This window comes from Nelumbo nucifera, chromosome 5 (assembly GCF_055504915.1).
Source record: "Nelumbo nucifera cultivar China Antique chromosome 5, China Antique-T2T, whole genome shotgun sequence".
Classification (NCBI taxonomy): domain Eukaryota; kingdom Viridiplantae; phylum Streptophyta; class Magnoliopsida; order Proteales; family Nelumbonaceae; genus Nelumbo; species Nelumbo nucifera.
The window spans coordinates 59178007-59204106 of record NC_142653.1 but is presented as its reverse complement, the minus strand read 5'-3'; the positions used below and the strand labels follow the sequence as shown (position 1 = coordinate 59204106).

At 33.6% G+C, this 26100-nt stretch overlaps 1 protein-coding gene across 3 annotated transcripts in view; it reads right to left on the bottom strand.

The window, feature by feature from the left end:
• LOC104589420 (protein transport protein SEC24 A-like) overlaps nucleotides 1–13929 on the bottom strand; it is a 45834-nt gene extending 31905 nt beyond the window's left edge. For all 3 annotated transcript variants that reach the window (XM_088887436.1, XM_010247746.3, XM_019196345.2), the window contains exons 1-4: nucleotides 13380–13929; nucleotides 7036–8027; nucleotides 6782–6920; nucleotides 4595–4785 (exon numbers count right to left, since the gene is read on the bottom strand). In XM_088887436.1, coding sequence (XP_088743562.1) covers nucleotides 4595–4785; nucleotides 6782–6920; nucleotides 7036–7971 — 1266 coding nt within the window. In that variant the 5' untranslated portion in view covers nucleotides 7972–8027; nucleotides 13380–13929. The remainder of the gene's footprint in view (nucleotides 1–4594; nucleotides 4786–6781; nucleotides 6921–7035; nucleotides 8028–13379) is intronic.
• Between the last annotated feature and the right edge of the window lie 12171 nt (nucleotides 13930–26100).

Genomic DNA, 26100 nt, shown 5'->3' with positions numbered 1-26100 from the left:
GATTTCATTAATAGAAGAATAATGCAGTTACAAGCTCACCATGGAGAGGCCCAAGCTGCATCCTCTACTAACAGCACGAATAAAGCAAAAGATAGAAAACAGATTTAGTCTACAGTTGAGCCCAATACAATCTTTCCCTGTTTACCCCTTGCTTTGCAAGATCATCAGCCATAATGTTTGTCGATCTCCCCACCCATTGTCAAACTCCTTGTCATCCAATTCAATTTTTTTTAATTTCATTCTTAAAGCACCAAACTATAGAGTCCGGGTTTTGTAGCCAATCCACTACTACCTTGGAGTCCTCTTCTATTAGCAACTATTCCACACCTATCTGCACTGATAGTTGTACTCCCTGGATAGCAGCTAGAAGTTCCAGTTCACCAGACTAGAGAGTCTGGAACTACAGATTTTCTTCCAGCTCAACAGATGACATTTTGATTCCTCCTTCCATCCCCTCCAATACGAAATCTATCATCTTTTTTTCTAACACTTCAGCCCATCTAGCTGGAATTGGGAACAAAGACAGGTAGTATACAGGGAAGGGGGATAAAACACTCTTGATTAAGGTGACTTTACCCCCTTTTGACAAATATTTGGTCTTTCAAGAAGCCATCTTTCTATCAACTTTCTCAATTATGGGCTCCCAAATGGATCTAGATCTACAATTTTCACCCAAAGGCATACTGAGGTATTTTGATGGAGCTTACCCAGTCTGCATCTACCCATCTTTCCAGATTTGACACTTCCCAACAGCCATTATTTCACTCATTTGAATATTGATGAGTAAGCCAGTTACCGCATCAAACCATCTTAAAATTGCCTTCACATCAGTGTTTTAAAAGTGCTAGGTGCAAAAAAAGCGCAAGGGTCAATTTGTGCCCAAAATGCAAGGCGCAAGGCAAGGCATGCGCAAAGCAAGGCACAAAAATACAAAAAAAAAAAAGCTAAAAAAATAAAAATATATTGAACATAATATTATTAAAAAAATATAAAATTCAATTTTAAAATAAATGTTCTAAAAACCTATTATCTAAAATTTAAATACATAAATGTAACATGTAAAGCATATTCAAATGAAAATATAAAAACTAAAATCAAACATATAAGTATTTTCAAGCATGTAAAAGCCACAATCTCTTTTTTCCTCAGTTGCATTATTTCAAGTAGCTAATGTAATGTATTGCATTCCTAATTCTACAAGCCACTTTTGTACCATGCCCCTCGAGGCAAGCCCAAACAAGTCCATGTTAGGGTCTTAAATTCTTAATTCTCACATAAAAAAATGATTATAGCACTGACAAGAAGCAGATTATAGCACTGACAAGGGTGTTAAGATAACACCCGAACCCACTACCAACAACAGCAAGACTTACAATAAACAAGAGTAACCAAAGAAAGACTGAGACCCCCCCCCCCTACAGAAAGGCTTTCAAAGACGCAAAACTAACAAAAAGACTGGGACCCCCCCTCTTCACACATTGGCTAGTCATCAGGATCAAACGACTCATCCTGCCCATCATCTTCCTCATCCCAAACTTTTTCTCCTTTCCATTGCATCATCTTCCTTAACTCTTGCCAATTCTAACCTCCCTATCCACCAAGGTCTTAATCAGTGTTTTAAAAGCGCAAAGAGCAGGGTCCAATTTGCGCCCAAGAAGCAAGGCGAGGCGCATGCCTTTTTGAAGCAAAGCGTGAAAATAAAAAAAATGATAAAAAATAAAAAAAAAATGTTAGAAAAATAAAAAAAGGCCAAAAAATTCAATAAATGTAAAAAATCAAAAAATATTAAGCATAATATTAATACAAAATATAAACTTAAATTTTAAAATAAATGTTTTAAAAAATATATTATCTAAAATTAAAATACATAAACATAACATGTAAAGCGTATTTAAATGAGAATTTAAAAATAAAATCAAACATATAAAACATTTTCTTCAATTGCATTACTTTAAGTAGCTAATGTGATGTAAAACATATTATATTATTGATTCTATGAGCCGCTTTGTTCCATGCCCCTCGAGGCAAGCCCAAACAAGTCCATGTTAAGGTCTTAAATTCTTAGTTCCCACACAAAAATAATGATTTTATAAGTTTAATTGCTTTTTAAAATCATTATTTTTGTGTGAGAACTAAGAATTTAAGACCCTAACACAGACTTGTTTGAGCTTGGCTCGAGGGGCGTGGCATAGGGTCCAGGGGTGGAGCCCCTAGCCCAACCGCTAGTTTCAAAAAAAGCAAAAAAAAAGCACCAATTTTCAAAAGGTGCATGCCTGGGCTGATGCACAAGGTGCATCAGGTGCACCAGGCATGCACCTTTTGAAAGGGTTGCGCCTAGGACCTAGGTGAGGCACATACCCTAAAATGCGCCTTGCCTGTGCACCTAGGCACGCCTTTTAAATCATTGGTCTTACTCTCCATTTTCTCCCCCTCCTTGTCACCTTGTTGACACAAAGTAAGGCTACTCTCAGCAACTTGATCTCCCTCTTCCTTCTTATCCCATGACCCTGCTCTAACCCCTGATCCTTCTTTTGTCAGGGTTGACTTTATCTCCCCTATGACAATCAGAACTAGCCACTTCCTTCCATTTGTTCATGACATCACCTATTGAGAAATCAGCAAATATCATCATACCCACTGAACCACTCTCACCATAATGATTTCAATGACAGCCTCTCTACTTCTTTAGCATCTCTTCAAGAAAAAAGAAGGGGAAAGCATGAAAATAGATACAGAAACCAGACACTATAATCAGATACCTTTTCTCACTTTGAAACCATCAATTTGATCTGATTTTGGTGGGGAGAGAAAACAGAAGTTAGTAACATTTAAAGAAGAAAAGGGGCTATCAAATGGAGAGAAAGTTCTATGATCCCAATTGGCCAGATATCTTTTTTTTTTCTTTTTGATCAGCAAAATGAGAATTTTATTCAATCAAGAAAAATAAATACAGAATTACAGCAGCTAGAAGAAGACATTGCACCAGAAATAGCTACAATAAAGCCCAAAAAAGTTGTTGCCTTTGAATTCCCTGCTTAGCTAGAATCAACCATTTTTTGAGTCCCCTTCTATCTCCAAGTTCTTAAGATCTGCTTGCTTGGCAATTTTTAACCCTTGTAGCGGAGCTAATAGTTCAGCTTTTAAAGAATCACCTTCCCCTAAAGGAGTAAAGGTCCTGAGGACATAGCCAATACTTTGCTTGAGCCAATTCACCAGATATCTATTTATGTTGAACTCTTAAATGATGTGAGATTACAAATAATGCCCACACTTAAGTAACAAGAAAAAACTGACTATAATACCCTCTAAATTTAAAAGAAAAATGAGTGGACACTTGCACCACTTTTCTAACCAACTAAACTCCAAGCACAATAGTCCCATTCATGACTAAGAAAGAAAAATACATAACAGTCTAGACTTCCAAAACAAATAAAGTGCATGCAAAACATGATAAACATTAGGGAAAGTCTCTTAAGTACCCCTAAGTTTTATGAAGTTGACTAACTCTACCCCTAAGTTTTATGAAGTGGAGTCTTAAAAGTACCCCCAAGTTCTCTGACAATTGACTAAATCCTCCCCTACCATTAGCGTTCGTTAGCGGTTCCATCACAATCCATTCACATGTGACACCACGTGACATATAGAACAAATATTTGTGTTACGGAATCTCCATCTACCTCTATGGCACTTACCCTTCTCTTGTATAATGGAGGTCAAAGATAGATTGGGCAGTCCTCCTGTGATGCTCTCTAGGACTCCACTTTACAAGTTTTTGATGTTTAGAAGTTTGAGAGAGTTGACATTAGTGGTAAAAAATAGGTTACAGGTTGATTGCTCTTCTCCATCTCAATAAAGTTTGTTATAGGGAAAATGGGATCAGAGAGGGGTCATACCCGATTGTTGTGTGTTGACAGAAGGGTGGATGGCTTGCCAAAAGTGTGGAGGTTTTTCTGGTTTTCGGTATTTTCTCCTTTGAGAAGATGGAGAAGACCATCAAGGTTTTATTCAAATGTTTCATTTGGAAATTTTAAAGAATGGTGGATAAAATAGTCTTTCCCATCTTTCCGTTAACAAACACTAATGACAAGGGAGGATTTAGTCAATTGTCAGAAAACATAGGGGTACTTCAAGACAATTTCTGAACAGTAGGGGTAGAGTTAGTCAATTTCCTAAAACTTAAGGGTACTTTAAGAGATTTGTTTTTTGATAGATGAAAAGAATTTTATTATCAATCAGTGAAATTATTACAAGCAGCCCTTGGAGAAGCATGAAGTGAGACCTCTCCTAAGAAATGAAAATTACATCAAAGCAAAGACAAAAGAAATTACAAAGAAGCCCAATATAAATTGTTCCCTTGAGGCCCCTCGTTTAGCTAGATGATCAGCTAAGACATTTACCAATCTGCCCACCCAAGAGATTTGCCCTAAACATTATTTCTTAACGGATAAAACATTCATAAACAAAACAGCAATGGTCAAAGATAATATAGCATGCATTAGCTCACTCCAAATAACACAAGTGTATAGTCTGCAAATAGCAAGAAAAATGAGTTTTCAAGCAAATCTAAATATTACTCCTGTGTTCAAGTTGTTACCTCAAGCATACCACTTCTAACAGCAGATACTGATACATCAATGAGAAAAAAATATAGTGGCGGCATTGGAGGCCGCACCATATATTCTGTTGGAGCAACAAACTCTACACTACCCTTTGTAAGTTCAGGCCTTTGATCATTGTCAATTCTTCTACCAGTCGCATCCAAGTGTGCAAAATATTCACCAGGAACTGAAAATGGTAATCAAGATATATTAGCTTTTGTGTCAGCAAAATAAGATATTTGACACACTGACATCTGATCTACTAGGTTCAATCATATCTACCTAGATTGCATTAGAAAATAAGAACATGGCCACCCCGTACTAAGTATGGGGCCTGTATTTTGATAATTTTTGTTTGGCACTCATTATTTATATTATCAATTTATTTTTTTATTTGATATTTTTTGTCATATAGATTTGTTTATTTAATTTAAAAAAAAAAAACAAAACAGGTTTTATTTGTAATCAATAACCCACTTTATGGATCCAACATCATTTGAACTAGTTTCTTATTTGTCCCCTTTTAGTGGAGGTAACTACCATTTGAAGCTCATGCTTTTTTTTTGAGAGTGGGTAGACACATATCTGAAAAAGAATGCTTCTATGTGAACACTTCGGTTGAGAGCAACACATCTCTCAAGGAGGCTGATGAAATCTTCAAGTTTGGAGGTTTACCAGGAAGTAGGAAGCTGAGATGGTTAGTGGATTTTTAATGTGGACACTTCAGTTAGTTTAGATTTGAGGAGAGCAAAGGCTATCAAAGGAAGAGGGAGAGTAGGTAGAGGAAGAAGGTCAGGCTAGACTTAGTTTTTCTTTGCTTGGTTGTGGTAAGTGGGAGGTGGAGAGTTAAGGTTGTTTAGTGGGTTTTTGCTTTCTGTCCTTGGGTGTTTTTGTTCTAGTCCTTATAGTAGGAGGGAATTTCTCACTCCCGTCTTTAGTTGGGCTGTATTGTACTTTCCTCCTTTTTTCAATTTTAATATTTTTTTTCTTTTACTTATCAAAAAAAAATGCTTCTATTTGAGAGTGGAAATAACCACCCTTTTAATACTCTTTCATAAAAGAATACGATGCCACTTGTCTGGAAGAGAAGGCTTGTGGTCTATGGTAGAGGTGTAAATCAGACCGTGCCGCCCATGGCCTAGCACGATTTTGAGCCAGCGAGGCATGGCCCAGCACAACGGATTGCGTGCCGTGCCAGGCACAGCACAATCATATGGGTCGTGCCAAGCCTAGGATTTCAGGTCCATGGGCCAGCACGGCACGGCACGACCAAGCAGCCCATGACACCTGCAGTCCGTGGTGTTTATTTTCAATTGTATTATATTATTTCATTTTATAGCATATATAAGCAATTGTATACATCAAAATTCATATAAATTAAAATTTTAAGATCTTTTTTAATTTTTTATATATATTTTTTAATTTATGTTAAGATTTTCATTATTTTTTCAAAAATTTAAAAAGCATGGCTTGGCCCAGTCTATGGTCCAGCCTGGCCCAATGCTCGACTCACAAACCAGCCCAGCCCGTGGCACAGCACGGGCCCACACAAGCTTGGGTTGTGTCGGGCCAACCCCCCAAAATATCCCAGTGGAGAGAAGAATGGCCCAACTCAGTCCATGGGCCAGCACGGCACAGCCCGCACTTTGCATGGGACGCATGCGAGCCGTGCCGTGCTGGCCCAGCATGACCCAATTTACACCTCCAGCCTAGGGCCTTTTTAGATGGGAACGACATTAATACATTCCAGTGATAGATAGAGAGAGAGAGAGATTAAAATTTGACATCAATGAACTCAAGTGACTATTTTCTATATGTAGGAATCACTAACTTATTTTGGAATACATGAAGTGTAATGTATGATAACAAGATTATAGATGGACATGATATGCTACCTGAAAATGAAGAAAAACTTTGAATCATAAACCATTCAAAATGATACTCAGACTTCTACATAGTGGTAGTTTTATTCTAGCTTGAACACCAGATTTTTTTTCTTTATTTTTTAGCTTGACAACCAGATGATCGAGTCATAAACTACCACAACATATACCTTATTCAGTCTGGGTGCATTATGCTTCTAGCCACTAGCTTGTCCAAAATTCCAAATATCGGTGAATAGTTGAACTCTTTCTTGCATTAAAGAGAGAGAGAGAGAGAGAGAGAATTAGTTTGAAATTTACCATCATTAAGCAGAGAACAGATGTTGCAGCGCCACTTTCTTCCTCCATCAGTAAATGTAATATAAGGATTAACATAAGTGCGACATCTTCTACACCGAATAATGCCAGTTGGTCCAAAATTAACAATAGGCACTTCCTCCTGGACAAAGATAAAAAAACAGTTGACCAGTGAATATATCAATTTTGAAAGCACTGCAATACATAGGACATTTAAACAGATAGAACTAGCTATACTGAGCAGTAGAAATACTGACCCCATCAGGTGCTTCAGCAAGAGGATGGATGACTGCTGCAAGAGGAAAATGCCATCTTGAAAGCAATGACTGGGAGTTTGGTATTGCATTTGTTGTAAGCCGTAAATATCTGGAATGGCAATTCAAGGGATACATTTTGGCAATGGAATTTGGCATAAGATCACCTTCAAAAGGCCTTGGCAATGCTTTGGGATCAAGTCCAGGATCAATCGACCCTGGAACTGACCCAACTGATAGAGACTGAAACTCCTCTACCAAATTTTGCATGGCACCAACAGGAGGTCCCACACCAGGATGCTGCATTTGTTCCCTTGAACTCAGACCCACAGGAGCTGCTAGGGGTGGGGGTGGTACATAACCTCCTTGGGGAGCAAGAAAGGAGGGAGACTGCATAGGTGGAACTTGTGAAACCAGGTTAGCTTGATTACTTGGATATCCATGCAAAGATGACTGCAATGCTGACCTGGGGGCAGAAAATGATGATTCTAAAGGTGAACTGGGAACAATCCCTCTTGGTGGCTGAAGATTGGCACTTTGAGGTGGAGATCCCATAGGCATTGATGGAATCTGAGGCTGTGGACGAAAGGAACCAGGTGGAGGTAGAACTTGCTGTGCTGAAGGAAGCACTGGTGGGGGTAAAACAGGCTGCCCAGCAGGTGGACCACGTAAATTGGATATCTGTTGAACTGGTGCAGGATATTGTTGGCTGGGAAAACGTTGATGAACTCCTACATTTGGTGAGGCATAAGTTGATGGTGGAGAAGACATAGGGGGACCATTAGATCCAGAAGGTGTGTTAGCTCTATAACCTGTGCCCTCTGATCCAACCACAGGCCCAGAGGACAGAAAGGGCATTGTTGTCTGTGGGGCAGCTGGAAATGGTGAGATGGTAGGTTTTCCTAGGTAAGTGGGGGGTCCAGGCCTTTCACTCGCCATTGATTGTATTTCACACACTTGATCTGCTTCTGCTAGTTATTATCCATCTATGGAACCTGACAAAAAAATCTTAGTAAAACATCTGAATTTGGTCTTACATGAATAACAGAAACATATAAACATCATTAAAATATGGGGTCCACTGCATGAATCCTATTTCACCATTCTGTTCTGTTCAGTGACACAAACATTATAAAATTCTAAGAAGCCTTTTAGTAATGGCGTAATTGGCTGAACTGGATGACTTTTTTTCTCTTTCAGTGGATAAAATAATTAAAAATAAAGTATTTGAGGGTTTAGTTATCAACCTAACTTTAGCTTCATCCATTAAGATTCTCTCAACCTCTTTGATAACTTATTTACCAATGACAAAGCAATTAGTCATTCAAATTGGTCACTACAGCTGTTACCAGCCTTACATGAACTGTAACTACAACAAATATAACTTGGTATATCAGATCAAACGAAGGATGATGAATGAACCTAACAATACTGTAATAAACGTATATGTACTATACTAGAAGAATAGCTATACAGTGCAATTGAAAAGTGTCCTTTAGGAAGGACGCTTGCCTCTTGAGTGTATATGTTCACCATGCCTCAAGTTCTTATTTAACAGATAATATAGCTGTGCTCACCATGTCAGATGAATATTATTTGAAGTGGTAAGCAATTTCAAAGAAACAGAAAAATTCCCCCATTTCCCCAAGGGACAAAACAAAAGCCTCCTAAAAAATCCAAAAATCTCTCCATATTAACCTTGATATTTAAAAAATTTCCAGATCAATGAAACTTTTAATTTTTTTCTTTTTTTCTTTCTTTCTTTTTGAAGCAGGTAAAGTAATGAAAACTTCAATTTGTTATGTATAAGTATTCCAATTTTTGGCAAAATATTGTCAAATTTTCACTTATTTTGCAAAAATCAATTAGATGATGAGCTTCTCATTGCAATTATGCAAAAAACAAAGACTTTAGTTCAAAAACTAAGGATTTTATTTCCAATATGAAAGGTTGTAAGTAAAACAAAAAAGGAGAGTAACTAGAAAGCTAGAACAATTTCCATAAGTAGAATTGTTGGGTCACCTTGGACTATACAATTTTTCCCTTGCATATGCTTTTTTTTTAATCAATAACAGAGATATATGTTATCAATGAAGAAGAGCTGTCAGAATGATAGAGCAACAGTGATTGAGAGAAAGAGCCCTCGAATCTTGGTTCTTTTTCTTTTTTCTTTTTTTTTTTTTTTTTTGGGGGGGGGGGGGGGTGATCGGAACAGAAATTTCATTCTATCTTTAGTTTTTACCATTCAACTCTATTTCAAGCTAAAGACTTGCAATCAAAAATTTATACCTTATCTTTGCTTGTCTCCTAATTGGTGCATCTTGTGCAAGGCTAATGGAGAGGATTGTTTCCATCTCTTAGTTTCTTGTCCCTTTGTTGCAGAAATTTGAGATTATTTCTTTTGTCTCTTTGGAAGCAGGTGGACTATACCGACAGAGGTGAGAGATTTACTTGAACAGAACACTTTTTAGTGGCCCAAGAAGCGGGGGAAAATCCTTTGGAAATGCACAAGGACAACAGTGCTATGAACTGTTTGGGAAGTATGGAATGCAAGGATTTTTCTAGAGAAGGAAAGGAGTGTAGAAGCTTTGTTCATCAAAAAAAGGAGTTTAGGAGCCTTGAAAAGCGTGCATTTTGGCAAAGGTGATACATTGGGTGAAAACCTTGGACTTGCTCTCTCAATTTTCCTTTGGGATTATTTCTTTTGTCTCTTTGGAAGCAGGTGGACTATACTGACAGAGGTGAGAGATTTATTTGAGCAGAACACTTTTTAGTGGCCCAAGAAGCGGGGGAAATCCTTTGGAAATGCACAAGGACAGCAGTGCTATGAACTGTTTGGGAAGAATGGAATGCAAGGATTTTTCTAGAGAAGGAAAGGAGTGTAGATGCTTTATTCATCAAAAAAGGAGTGTAGGAGCCTTGAAAAGCATGCATTTTGGCAAAGGTGATACATTGGGTGAAAACCCTGGACTTGCTCTCTCAATTTTCCTTTGACAACCTGTGGAGTAATTGGGGTGAGGTGGCTGCTAGTTCCTCTAGAAGGGGGATGTCGTTTCTTGAACTCATGTGAACGAGTTCTTAAAGCTCAACTTTGATGGAAGTAACTTAACCCAGGCCCTTCCAGGATTGGAGGGGTAATTAGGAACAAAGACGGACAGGTTGTAGCTCTATTTTTTGGACCAGCAGGTGTGGGAAATTCAATAAGGCCGGAGCTGTCAGTAGTTGTCCAAGGATTACAGATAGCAAAGGAGTTAAATTTTAACAGATTAATTGTGGAAGGAGATTCCAAGGTTGCAGTGGGCTGTCCACGAAATCCAGAGGCTGTTACATGGGAATTTAGGGATGAGCTTAAGAAGATTAAATGGCTCATTTTATTACCAACCTTTCAGTGGTGTTTCAATGGCAGAGGAGATTGGCCAATGGAATGGCTGATTTTCTAGCCAAGCAGGGGGTTAATAGGGGTCATTTATTCTGGCTCAATTGTAATTTATTGTTCTGCTTCTTTTTTGTTGATTGGATGAGGTGAATCTCACACCTCTCCCTGGGTTGTTTGTATTATGATTTTCTGATTTTAATAAAATTCATTTACCTATTGGGAAAAAAAAAGATTTATACCTTAAAGTAGAAACATTAATGTAGCACTCACCATTAGAAAGTCCATGTGGCACCTGTTAAATCCTGCCCAAATGTCACCTTTGGTTTTAGAATTGTAGGAAATGTTTCACAGCGTTTTTTGTTCCTTAATTGTACAATTAGAAATCACTCCAAGAATTATAATTGTAGAACTTCTCTTGCAAGTGAGTTTTTTTTTTTGTAATAAATAAAAAAGGGAGTTAGAGGCATAGATATCAGAAATACCAAAGCTTTCATGACAAATAAACTACTTTGACCGTTAGACACAAGAAGGGTGAGAATGAGAGCTAATAGGTTGTGAGAAACAATGGATATTTATATGTTATACTCACAGCTTTAGTTGTTTTACTGGTTAATTACCACCTGTACTAATTATTGGTGAACAATGCCTACCAATCTTCTTTGGCACCCACTAGCTAATTGATAAATTTAGGCTAGGTTTTATGTCACTTAGGAGACTAAATAAAGTTTGATTTTTAATTGAACAACCCACTACATCTAAAAGAATGTGACACATCAATGCAATGTATTGAAAACCATTGTGCTAGGTTTTTATAACTGTTTTTGACAATGGTCTATCCAAAAAATTACATCAGCCAATGAACATCAATGCACTGGGCACTGGGAATAAATAAAAGTACATCTTAACTAGAAATGTTCTTCAAAAAAGGAGTATCAGTATAAAAAAGGAACTGTAAAGCACCCCTGAAATGGTTTTTGATCACCCAGCACCCCCTGAAAGAGTATCAGCATAAAAAAAGAACTGTAAAGCCTTTTTCTTTTTTTATTATCGGACAGATTGGTGATAGGTAGAATACCTTTCCCCTTAGCACCACCTCCTCCTGACTTTGCTCCCCAAACAATTGGGCATTTCTTTCACTCTAAATAGACCACAAAATTGCTGGGACTCTTTCCAGAGACTAGTTTACTCCTTCTTAGGCCACTCGAGTACCATCTATGGAATAAAGACTACTAATTCTGGTAAATAACCATTCATCCCACAGTATAACAGAACTAATGTCCCCAACTTATAAGTTAAAGGCCATTACCCAATGTTGCCAAGGTTAGAATCTTCTATATTGTATGTGAATAGCACACATAAACGCTGTAGTTTGTGCAGAACCATACCTCTTCTAATAAGGTTATCAGCAGAAAGGCATTTACAGAATGCAGCTGACCAAGCTAAAAATGCCACCTTCAACAGGACTGAAGGAGCTCAACTGCTTGAACTAGGACATAAGATAACTTTCTAACTTGAATAAGAACTTTTTAATTTGAATTGAGAAAATAATATGATTTTAGAGTGGAACTCACAATACTTTAACCATATTTTTATTTAGAATTAAAATATATTTACCCCTTGTGCAAGGCTACGTGTTTGAAATAAAAGCTCTCTAATCTAATATTGATCAGAAAAAAGCTCTCCAATCTAAGGGTTGGGAGCTAAATTAATGTAGTCCTTGTTTGCATGGGACCCAAAGTCTTGGGAGCCTTTGTGTTGGAACTTTTATTTGAGTTAGGAAACCAAACTAAACTTGATTTGAGATTAAAGAGTTCAAGCCTGAGCTAAGCACTTGGATAGCTATTTCATATAATACTAATAATCATAAGCCTTTTAATATTAGTTTAATGTTTTTTGAGCAAAGTTAACTTTAGTATTAATTTAATTTAAAAGTATGAAAATATGAAATATAAATAAGATTTGAGTCTTTGTATATCTTTTATATTAAAATGAAGATAATATTTTTTTTTGCCAATCTTCTGATCATAACTAGTATGGAGTTAAGTGTTAGGCAATCAAAGAACATATCCTAAAAATGAATGTGGTAGAAATGTGTATAGCTAAGATGGGTGTATGGATAGGATCAGAAATGAAGTCACTTTAATAGGAATAGCTCCAATAGGTAATAAAATGAGAGAAGGTATACTAAGATAGTTCAGCCACGTGCACAGAAGACCACTTCAGAACTTGTAAGAAGAGGCGATCTATTACAAGTTGAAGGGGCTAGAAGGGCTAGGGGCAGACCAAAAGGAAAAGGGTTGAAATAGTAAGAAATGATTTAAGCACTCATAATTTAACAATGGATATAGTACTAAACAGAACATGATGGTGAATCAGGGTTCATGTAGATGTATAGTCTGGATAAGGCGTAGATGATGTTTTCTAGCCATAACTACTTAAATAACTTAACTGACTAAGTTGTTTCATTTAATGTAATAAAATAACACTTCAATAATAAAATGTATTTTATTCTAAAAGTATAAACAACGATTTTCTGCGAGAATGGCAACACATAGAGTTTAGAAATGCAATTCGAAGGTCGGTAGGTATTATCAAGCATCTTGATTCTTGAGTGGATCAAGATTGACGCCTTGGCTTGATCTTGTAAGACAACAGTAACAGGTTCGACTAATTGAAAGCCAGAACAGATACAACAAGAAGAAACACAGACAACCAAAATCTAATACCAGAACAGAATACAACCACTGTTATCATGGTTAACACCTTGATTTCAAGCGCAAAACACCCAAAACCACCACCACCAAAACAAATACAACCATAAACCCAAATCTAAATCCAAAACCGTTCATGATCTTCGCTTTACACTTTTAACTACCGAAAAAACAAAATAATTATCAAGACAAACATTCTAAGTTTTCCGTTAAACCCTAAATAAACAACAAAAGTAGGAGTTAAGTGAGGCAGGAATTACCAAAAGCAAGAGACCAATATCCAATTCTCCTTCTTTGACTGCAACCACAATCCGAGAGGAAATAGAACTAAAACCTAGAGTTTCAATCCAATTTGTTCACGCCTCTAAAGCCAGATCCAAGAGCACTGCTTACTTTACTCTGAGATTTTTGCTTCTCCCCAAATCCAAGAGCATTCGTCGCTGATCCTCCCGAGATCCAATCCGATTACTTCAGACTCGGATGGTACAGACAGATAAATGAATTGAACTCAGATATTTCAATTAGGATGATGGGATCTGCTTAATAATCAGATCGAAATCGGATGTCTCGCCATTCGATCCGAGCCCGAGTTTACAATAATGGGATTGTAAGTCGGTAACAAGTTTACCTGAAGTCCTAAGCACCCCCAATAAATTATTCAACAACCGTTCTTTCTTGACACATGAAATGTGCATTCATTGTTGGGTTATTATCCGAAACACCTCTTCACTCTGGGGGTGTTTCCAACAGCAACTGTTTCTCAACTTTCTCTTGTGCCAATTCTAAAACCAAAATACTACTAGCTGGTTTGAAAACGACAAAACAAAACACCAAATTATGTTCTTGCTTTGGTTATGATAACCGAAGTGTTTTTGGGCAAATTACAAATACTCCCTAATTTGCGATAAAGACCCGGTTTTCAAAACCAGACCGTTGGATTAGAAAAACCGGGAGCTGGTTTCCGTTTTCCCCTAAAATCGGATTTTTTCTAAAAATTGTTGATTTTTGTCATCAAACCGCTGACTTGGTTGGTTAATCGTTCGAATGGTTTTGACCATTTTTTATTTTTTAAAATTTTTTAATATTTTTGTCAGAATGGGCTGACCGTTTGACCTGGTAACCAGACCCCTGACTGGTTCAGCCTCTGGGTCAATTTTAAAAATCATGTAAAGACCCCGTAAACTTTTACCATGCGACAAACATCCCTTTTATAGTTTTATTAGCATTTTGTCATTTGACTTTAAAAAAATATTTATTTTTTTTATTTTTTTAAATCCCTAAAATACCATTTCTTATTTATTTGAATGGTGAGAAGACATCACCCACCAAATGGCCATGGATTCTAAGGACCACACCAATGGCTGATTACCTATTTTTGAGGAAGAGATGGCTAGGGTGATTAATTTTCTGAATAAGATCAGTGTTAAGGGATTCGGGTTTACACTATATACCTATAATACTCTACTAATTCATCAGGTGGACAAGTTTAACATGGTTGGAGCTGCCCAAGATGCGTATAAACAGATGTTGAGCAATTGGATAGAATCTAGGATCCATTTGGTTTGCAGTTGGAATTGAAATCAAAATCTTTCTGAATAGAATCAGAATGGCATATTCTCATAGTCTGTTTAGTTCAGTAAGAATGGGAATGGGAATCAGAATCAGTATGAATGAGATTTCATTCCTAAAGGAGAGACAAGGAATAGCCATTCCCTCAAATGGGGAATACGAAATGTTTCCAATTCTGCCCAACCAAACAGCTGGAATCGGAAATAACCCATTCCGATTCCGATTCTGATTCCGATTCCAGACCCCTATTCCTGTGAACCAAATGGGGTCCTAGTCTTTTAGCGCTTAATGCAATGCACAATGTACTGTGTAAGAAGGGGAAGGTCCAAGAAGCCAAGTTGATTTTGAATTGGATTTTTCAGTGTGATTTGGCCCAGATGTTTTCATGTACACGCCTTTAATACTTGTGTATTAGAGAAACTGTGAAATAGATTCTGCTTTTAGGGTTTTTGATCGTATGATCAAGGAGGAATATTATCCGAACACTGACATATTCTACTTTGATCAAATGCACTCTACAATGAAGGTAGGTTAGATAAGGGTTTAAGAGAAAAGTGCAATGAAAAGAAAATAAAGAAAATTTAAAGTAGGTATTTTGGTAATTTAGTGCATTTTATCATCTTACTTAATGGGTATTTATCACACGATAAAAGTTTAAGAGAGTCTTTGTCGCAAATTAAAGTACAGGGGTCTTTGACACTAATTAATCTCATAATACAGGGGGTATTTATAATTTACTCAAAGTTTTTTTTTTCCGAAAACTGAAACCAAAATAATATTCTTGAATTATTGAATTTCTGGTTTAAACCAACCATGGGGATTATGGGAATTGTTCGTTTTTGTTTTCAACGGTTTTAAATTTTAATGGTTGTTTTTTTTTGAAATAGAGCCAACTTGTTTGGTTGTTCCTAACAAAAATACAATTAATGTTACAATTTCAAAAACAAATGAAAACAAAGCCATTCAGGTTGTAAAACACTCCTTTTAGTAATCTATTAAACTTTACCTTGACTTTTTGATACCTTCAAAGACCCCAAACATTTGATGTAAAAAGGTAATATTTGCAAGATTTAGGTGGCGTTTGAAATTTTGAAGTCTGATGTTTGAAAGTCAAAAATCTATCATTTAAGTCTGAAATCTATCATAAGATTGTTTGAGTTGGAATAATTCCCCAACATCTAAAATTGTGAAATTTACTGTTTTACCAGAAATTGACTGAATGATAATATTAAAAACAATAAAAAGAATACTAAAAAATATTATAGTTATTATTATTAATAATATTATTTATTATTTAATTAATATTAAATAAAAATGTTATTATTAAATAAAAATTTACTATTATTAAATATTAAATAATAGTATTAGTTATTATTATTAATAAATAAATAACACTAATGGTTTAACACCTCTGAAATGCATTTAAAATAGGCTAGACACGAGATGATGTTTAAGCATATTCAGACATTTTTCCTCTAATAAGAGGTTAGGCACGTGACCGTTCAAACACATCCAATGTCTAAAAAGCAAGTTTTGAAAAGTGTTATCAAACACCACTTTAATGATATCCATCTCTTCAACTTTTATCATTTTAATAATTTGCCTAATCATCACCCATGCCTTAATCCCAACTATATGGGGTCGGCTCCATGAATCCTATTTCACCAATTCGTCCTATTTAAAACCGTATTTTTAATAATTTTCTTAATAGTTTTATTTTGTCGGGTAGGGCTTAATAATTTTCCGGTTCCCCTTTTGGTAAATGAAGATTTTTTATTTTTTCTTGTGTGCTTACTAAAAGTTGTAACTTGTTACTTCGATGTCATAAACATAGAACAACTTTAGAGAATTTGCAATATCATTTTTTGGCAATGAATTTCTTTGGTTAAGTGGCTTTTTTAACAATGAATTTTGAAATAAATTTATTTGATTAGGTGCCTCCAAACTCCTCAACAGCCAATATTTGAGGATAAGTCATTTTATAAATGACATTGGTATGAATACAAATTGCAATGGATGCTTATTTATTAGTGGTCATATGGTCAGCTGCCTAGTAATACTGTTTTATCTTTATTTTTGTTAAAACAAAAGTTAGATTATAAGCTTAATTTTTTATAAACAAGAATCTAATTAGATAATTTAATGTTTGAGTATATTGATCTCTATAATTAATCCATGTGTTAACTTTAAATATTATTCATGCAACTTGTGGGCATTAAAAAGAAGGGTAAAAAACTTTAACATTCATTGAGGTTTCTCATAAATAACTTACACCTCCACTTTATTTTCTGATGGGACTTAAACCCCCTCTTAATTAGATCAAAATGTTATTTGATATAATTAATAAAAGATATTTTGCTCTTTATTGTTATTTACATTTTCAAAGAAAATCACAAAATACAGAATACGGAACAAGACATCTTTGTGGATGAATGAGGTGAAAGATGGATTTGTCAGTGCAATAGAGTAGAAACTTGAGGAAACATTATTATAATGTTTGTTTTTTTTAGTTAACTTAGGATTTTTCTTCTTTAAGATGTACTTTTTGATATTTCTTTTATTGAAAATTTTTTGAGTTCTCATTCTTCAAGTTTATTCTCTAAAGAAGAAATTGGATTTGGGTGTCATTGGTTTACCCATCCCATGCTTCTGGTTCTCTAATTTTTTCAATACCTTTGCCTTACAATGATCCCCCTGCGATGCTATAAAACACTCCCATAGATGCCCATAATCATTTGCCACAATATCACCATTGCATACTTGGAGAGACCGGATTGGGCCTCACAAAATTGTCCTTACATCATCCTTACAGCTTTTTTGAAATTGTGTATTGGGAATATCTTCATACTTTGGGAGATATTCTCATTGCATAGCTACAAGTAGCTGTGAAGACGGCCTTGTGAGGACCAAATCCAAAAGGCATTAGTGAATAATTCCTTTTGGAACACATCATCCCATTGAAGAGGTTCATAGTCAAACTCAACAAGTTTTCTCCATTAATACTATTGAAATTCTTAGGCTTCCTCCCATCACAGAGGACCTCACTCATTAATTTTGTTGACACCAATTGTTTTGAGAATTTGGGCCTTGATGAAATGTGCAACTTGGGTTTTCTCCATTAGGAATTGACACCATTTGACCCAATGCCCCCTCTACATTCCTTTATTTGTATTGGGGATTACAACCAAGGTTTAAAGTATCGGAAATGCAAGGTGTACCGGAAAGACAATTTTAAGAGATGTATCAGGATACACTTTGGATACGTATGGATATGGACAAAAAATCAAGATACGCATAATTATAGTAGAAAATTCAAATAAATCCTAAAAAATATATTAGTAACAATATTTACAAGTTTTATATGATTGTAAATAAGTCATTTAAATGTAAAAAACCATAATTTAATGGCTTATATAAAGTGTAACATATCAGAACACAATTAGTAACCGTTGAAAAATGATGGAATAACTAAAATGTAAAAAAACAAAAAAAAAAAAACTAAAATGTGAATGTCAATTTTCAAATAACCAATATAATTAATCTTAATATTTATTAGTATATAAATTTTAATAATTAATTCTAGCATTTATGAATAAACACTTGTCACTCATTAAGAAAAGTGAAAATGTACTTAAAATTAAAAATAAATATGCTCATAGCAAACAAATATGTGTAGTTCATTGACGAACTTGTGATTGTTAAAATCAAGTGACCAAGGTTCAAATTTTGTTATAGCTAAAATTTGAAGTTTTTACACTAACAAAACTAATTTAATGAAAGGGGATCATTAATTAAAGGAATTAATGAGAGAATTTGAATTAGGCACTAAAATTCGAATTTATATTTAAATTTGCTTTGGAGTGATTGACTAGAAAAATTAGACTTAAATACAAGAGTAATGACATTAATGAGAGATTTGGTATTAAATATTGATTAACGAAATTAACGGTGAACTGAAATGATCAAATGTATTATCAGACTATTTTGGGCCCGTATACTTTGCAATAGCCTTGATTACAACTACTTAGCTGCATCATATGACAACAAAACTGCACAATAAAGAGTTTCCCATTAAAATATGGTCATTATTGGGATTTTAATAGAAACTAGTAAATAATATTGCCAACAATTACCACGTAGAAATTATGTATAAAATACGTGTCAATTAAAATTGCCACATGGAAAATGTCAAACACATGCCCATTTTGATTCTTCCACGTGCATCTTGAACCATGCCACATCATCCTATAAATAGGTTGCATTCTTTATGTGTAAAAAGACTAATAATTAATGCTACCTGTAAACTAACACAGAAAATGGATTTTCCTATGTATCTAGCTCCATCAAACAAACACAGGACAATTAGCTCAAAAAACATACATTCATTTTCTCATCAACCCAATTTTGTTGATGATCAAAGTGAACCTAAAATCATCTCTCACAAACATTGGGAGAGAGTGTAGAGATTTTTGCATGTGTATTTCTTACTTTTTTTTTCCTTGTAATATAAGGACCAAGATTAGTCACATTTGAGCAATATCGATAAATGGATCCCAATTGGCATGTAACAGTAATGATGATAAGGTTCTTTATGCTCATCCCTGTGGCTTGACCCTAGTCACTTCAATTTTCTAATTGTTAGATCTAAAATGGCTTACTTTGCACCAGCAAATAGTAGCCAAGCAATGGCTACAATGTCCTCTACTTTGTGGTGAAAGTAGAGACCAAAAAGAGTATGCAAGAGAGATAAAGAAATTATGGCAACAAAGATGGAGGAAGAGGAGGAGATCATTGCAACATTGTATCCAACCATTCAAAATCACACACAACCGCATCACCATGTAAAGGAAAAACAAATTTGCATTCAACCATTCAAAACCACACACACAACCACATCACCATGTAAAGGTAGAGTTTAAGTATTGGAAATTTATGTATCAAAAAGACAATTTTAAGAGATGTTTTTGGGATACACTTTGGATATGCATGGATATAGATGAAAAACCAAGATATGCATAGATACACTAGGAAACTTAAATTAATATTAAAAATAATATTATTACTAATAAATATATATTTTATATGACTACAAATAAGTTATTTAAACATACAAAATCATATTTCAAAATTTTATATAAATCGTTAGATATTGGAGCACAATTGGTAACTATCTAAAAATGATGAAAGAACAAAAATGTGTATTAACTTTTAGAAAATTAATATAATTTCTATTAATATTTATTAGTATTTAAATTTTAATAATCAATTTTAGCATTAATTGGTAAACATTCATTAAGAAAAAAATTGTTTAATCTTCAAATGTTCTTACCTCCTATTTGTAGTTTTAAAGGTCATTTACTTAGACACCACTTATAATTTTGCATACTTACTACATGTTAGGCTGATTTGAAACCCAAGAGGGGGTGAATTGGGAAGCTTTATAATTCCATTATCACTTTTTTTTTTAACCCCAAAATTTACTCCAATGCCTTGAGAGGAGCCATATTGAACAGGACTGATTTAATCTCTTGGTTGGTAGGAACATAACAAAGAAGATCATTTTCATGTGAAGAGATGATTGAAGGTAACAGAGTTGCATCCACGTTGGAGAAGTCACACTGGGAGTTTAAGAAAAGGTTCTTGAAGAACTGAACTATTAAGAACCCAATTTGGCCTAGATTAGAAGTCCATTGTCCATTTCTATCTTTTAGCCAGTAAATGTAATTTTTTCTTCTTGTTGTGGCAGTTAAGTGGAAAAATCTGGTGTTCTGGTCTCCCTGTTTCAACCAATTATTTCTGGAACACTCTTTCCAGCAGAGTTCTTCTCTGTCATACCATAACTCAAGTTCTTGTTTGAGAGCTGTTTCCTTCTGTAAATTTTCATCATTGACATCAACGCTTTGAATTTCTTCAATTTGTTTTCTTATTTTAGTAATTCTAGTCTTAAATTGAAGGGCTGAGTTGTACCATTTTGATAAATGTACCTTGCAAGATTGACATTTTCTGGGTGAACATTCCACTGGAACTTGACCAAGCTGTTGGATCGAGTGGCCTATGGCCCTCGATATATATCATCCTCGACGTGTAAGACTATCCGTAGGCCTACGGGAATAACCACACATCAATGAAGTATTTTCTCTATGTGGACCAGCATGCACACACAATCAACACCTCTTTTCAATTATTATTATTATTTTTTTATTTTCCTATAAAATAAAATCTGTTTTGACTTATCTCTTTTAAACTTGGTCCACTAGAGTAGTTGTTGGTTGAGAAAATGTCTCGACAAACAGGGACAAGTGTTGATCTCATCACAATGAAGGCTAATCATAAAAGGGTCTATAAATAGAACCCAAAATATTGAGGAGTGCACTTGAACTACTAAGAACATTTCTCCCTCTCAGCATAACACTCTCTCTTAATCTCTCTTGATTATTAACAATTCTAGTTGTGGTAGAAAATAGCCTCCACTTTGGGCTGTTGTAGAAGTTTGGGACCCGTGTCCAAACTTGGCAAGAGTTCCTAGACTTTCACATTGTATCATCACAACCTTTAGTGGTATCAGAGCCTACTTCAAAGCTCATCGGTAGAGAGGAAACACAAGCAACCGGGTTTGTAGAGAAGAATTTTTTTTTCTTTCTTTGAGTTTATAATTAAAATGCTCACTATTTTAGAGTTGAACCACATTGCTTGAAATAATTGTATTTTAGGATTTAAATTTAATTTTTTTTGTGGATATTGATTTAATTTACATGTTGCATATGCTCTTTTTGTGTGGATATTGATTTTGAAATAACTAACATGTTACATGTGTTCTTTTTTGGCTCTCCAAAATATTGTCGTTAATAAAATCCTGATTTGTTTTTTTTTAAATGGCCAAAGCATCGTGTACTGAGATTTCATACCCAATTGAGTTGTATGCATTGGTACCTTTTAAATTTGTCCGTTTCTTTGGTTATGAAAACTATTCATTTGAAGGTGAAGCAAGTAATCTTTTTTTGGTTGAGATTTGGTTTTCACAAGTTATTGAAAATGTATTTATGAGAGTAATTTTAGTGGCTATAATGATTTTCTTTTATTTTAATAAAATTACTCTCAAAGGTCAATCAAAGTGTGATCATCTATCCATTTAAATTTGGGCTGTTCTTGGGTGACCTCTAAAATGGTTATTCTTTTTTTTTTTTTTTAGTTTGAACATTTTGGTTGTTTGGGCCAATAAGTACTTGACGTCATTTAATCTCCTATGCTATATTTTACACAAAAATCTTAAAGGTTTTCTTGTTTCTTCTTTGACTTTCCAAACTGATATAGTGATATAGCTAATTTTGATTATTCAACGAATTGGGAATAAAAGATTTTTGGTTTCCTTTTGCCTTTCTAAACTAATAGCTAGAACTTTGATTGCTCAGGGACTGGGAGTGTTTAGTCTTTCCATTTATTTTATCCTTCCTAATTATTCTCCTCAAAGTAACTTGTCCTTTGTTACCCATTTGATTCACGATTGGAAAATAAAATTTCCTTTAGATCACTAAAAAAAATGTTGCATATGAACCCTACGTTTTAGTTGTTGGATTGTTGATAAGCCATAAATATCCATTTATAAAAGTGATGATTTAGGGAATATCACACTTCAATCCCTAATTTTAGTTGTTGGATTGTTGATAAGCCATAAATATCCATTTATAAAAGTGATGATTTAGTGAAAATCACACTTCAATCCCTAATTTTAGTTGTTGGATTGTTGATAAGCCAAAAATATCCATTTATAAAAGTGATGATTTAGTGAATATCACACTTCAATCCCTAATTTATACATATACTCCATCATGATTGTAAAATTAGGAGTAGAAAATATACTCCTAAAGTTAAAAATAATAAAAACTAATAGAGAAATTACTATCCTTATTAATTAAGGAAGAACAAGGAATGAGAAGCATGGGAGGATCATTAGTTGTAGTTAGTGAATTGAGCAAAATTGAAAAATTAAATAGAACTAATTTTCAGGTGGAAAAGGAGATTTGGAAAGAAAAGAGATAAAAAAAATTACATAGTGGACAAGGAAATTCCTTTATCTCCAAAAGATGAGACATCTCCAAAGACAAATAAAGAATATGAAAAGTTTGTGAAAAGATAATCAAAAGGCAATATTAGCCATGTTAACTTTTATGGAACCCGATATAGAATTAATTTTTTGAGGAACATGAAAATGCAAAACCAATGTTTGAAGCTATAATTGATACATATGATAAAGTGATTGAAACCATTGTAGAACTTTTAATTGATATGCATGTAGGATGGTTGTATCCACCATATTAATTAGATGAATGTATAGCCAAGGAATTAGCTGCTACCAAAAATCCTATGCCCTAGAAAATGCAAGTATCCATCATATTATATAGCCATCAGAATCTTGAGAACTTGTAGGGATAACATTAAATCTATCTGATACAACACTAAATATGCAAAACTTCCATATTTTATTTGCCCTTGAATCTGAGAGGGAAAACAAAAAGAAAATATCACAAGAAATGATGGCAATATCAAATAATAATAAGGCTAAAATGAAAATGAAGATGTCCCTCAACAAAATGAAAAATTCAAGGAAAAATATAAGGGAGAGAATAAATGGTGAAATAATTCAAAAAAAAAAACTTCAAGAAAAGGTTTCAATATTACTATTGTGGAAAATTGGGCCATACTAAGTATTGAAATAAGGAGAAAATGAAACAAAGGATATATGCTAAATCACTCCTTAGTGGGAAATATATTGGGGAAGTCCTGAGTATTGAAATTTACATAGTAAATAAAATACCCACCAAGACTGTGAAACGTGAAATGGTAGGAAGCAAGACCTATCACATATAAAAATATAGGGTTCAAAATATTTATACGTTACACCCTATTTATATAAAAAAGACTAGGTAATAAAAGGGTAAGGTGTACCTAGAAGATTCCAAGGGTTACAAATGGTACAAAAGTGATTAAAAAAATACAAATTCTAGGATGGAAAAAAAAAGGAGTATGTAATGCATAAATTAAAATAAGCATTATATGGATTAAAATGAGCCTCTAGAAAGTGGTCTTGCACTTTTTACAATGAATTATGGATATGAAAACTTATTAATGAGAGTTCTCACATGATATTATGTATATATAAGAATAGTGGGAGTTCTTACATAAGAAAAACCAAATTATGGTTAGCTTCTAGATTTGAAAGGAAAGATATTATGTGTAATGCCAATTTCTTTTCTTAGTTATTAAATAAAATGGATGAATTCTTCTCTTTCACAATAATCCTACTTGGATAAAATTATTTTGATTGAAAATATTTAATTTGGTAAGAACTCCAACTAAGAAGGGAACAAAATTATGCAAGGAAAAAACTCCATGAAAAAGAAATCAAAGAAAATGAAAACAAATACATATGCTCAAATGCATTATATATATAAAAGCAAAAAAAAGCATTATATATGGTATGTTGATATAATTGAGCATATGCAAAAGGTATTGCTAGTTAATATTAAAATAACCTTGGAAATTGGATTGGAAGGTGATCAGAGGGATACTAAGAATTATCCAAGGAGTAAAAAAATATATTATAAATTAACCTAGCAATGCAATGATTTGAAATTGAGAAAATATTGTGATGCAACACTACAAGAAAATGGGTCTATAGCTACTGCAGTGTAGCTACGAACATAAAAAACCGTAGCTAAAGCATAAGCTATTGCTACGGGTATGAAATACCAGTGGCTAAAACTTGGTTTCTAACTACGGTCATTTTGTTTGTAGTTAAATGTCACTGTGCCCGTGGCTAAAACCTATTTATAACCACGGATTTTAATATCCGTTGTTATATGTTGTAGAAGATTGAAGTTGATAACTTTTCTGTGGTTAAAGGTTATAATATTAAGGCTGCATTTGGCATTCCTTATTTTAAGGATTTATCAGTTTTTTGTAGTTAAAATGCCCGTATGAACAATGAATTTTTAACTATAAAAAGGAGATAAGTCCTTATAATAAGGAATGCCAAATGCAGCCAAAAAGTTGTGATTTTGTGCTTTTCTAACATTCAAACGTGGAGAATATTGTTTTGAAATTTCAATGTGGCATTTTGTGAAATGACACGTAATAATTTTACCCTAAGGAGGAAAATGCTTTGGAATTATTTAATAAATTGATTAGCATATAATGCAAAATGGTTAAGAAATAATAAATATATTAAAATGTTAACAAAAAATAAATATTAATAAATTAATAAAAAATACAAACTAGTAAGTAATTAGTAAAATTAAAAAAAAAACAATATAACCAATGAAAACTTAATTATTTAAAAAAACAATATAAAAGTTAATTTTAATAATTAACTAATTACTAATCACCAAAAAAATATTAATAATGAACAAATATTATTCTTAGAAAATTATTAATGAATAAAAATAATAATTCATGATTACTATTTAATAATAATTATGTTAGACATAAATAATAAGATAATAATTTCTAAAATGTAAATACGTATTTTAATTATTATGTAATTAATTAATTAAAAAATAATCATAAAATTAATTTAATTATTTTAGATAAATATTTATTAATAGAAAATAATAACTGATATTTAACTATTAAGAAATTAAATATTATTAAACATTGGTAATTAATTAAGTAATATTAGTTAATGATTAATGGAAACATAGTTATTAGCTATTATTAGCTAATGACAATTAAACTAAAGTATTAGTAATTTCACAAATAAATTATTAATAAATTTAGTTATAAAATATAAATAAATAATTATTTATTTAGTTAAAAATTAACCATTTATTTAATAAATTAATATTTAATGAAGTAATAAATTACCATTTATTGGGGGGATTTTTATTGTTATTTATTTTATTTTGGGTAACTTTTTCTATCTACACATTTCAAAGTGGTAAAGTCACCTTACTTTTTCTATTTTTGTTTAAAGTGCATTTTTATCCTCAAATCCTAACTTTTTATATTAAAAATTTTAAAAATTAATAAAATATATGTTATAGTATAATATTATTACGCCATCCTGATTGAATGGTTTGACCATCCAGATTGAATGGATCAGATTGTGTCAATTTAGAAAGTAATAATAAAATAAATAAATAATTATAATAAAAGGCCCAAAACCGTCGTTTGGGTTGAACAGGGCAACAATTTGACTGCTTGGGCCAATAATTTAACGATTTTGGGAAAATTTCAGTTTTGGGTACGGAACCGACACCCTAACCAATTCCCAAACTAAATGGTCTGCCTATTCGAGTCAATCATGGTTCGAAAACCATGATATCATCTATTTTATATATAAATATTTTAATATGATATTTTATATTGTGTTCCATTTAATATAAAATATAAAATATGTAGGCCCGAAATCATGTC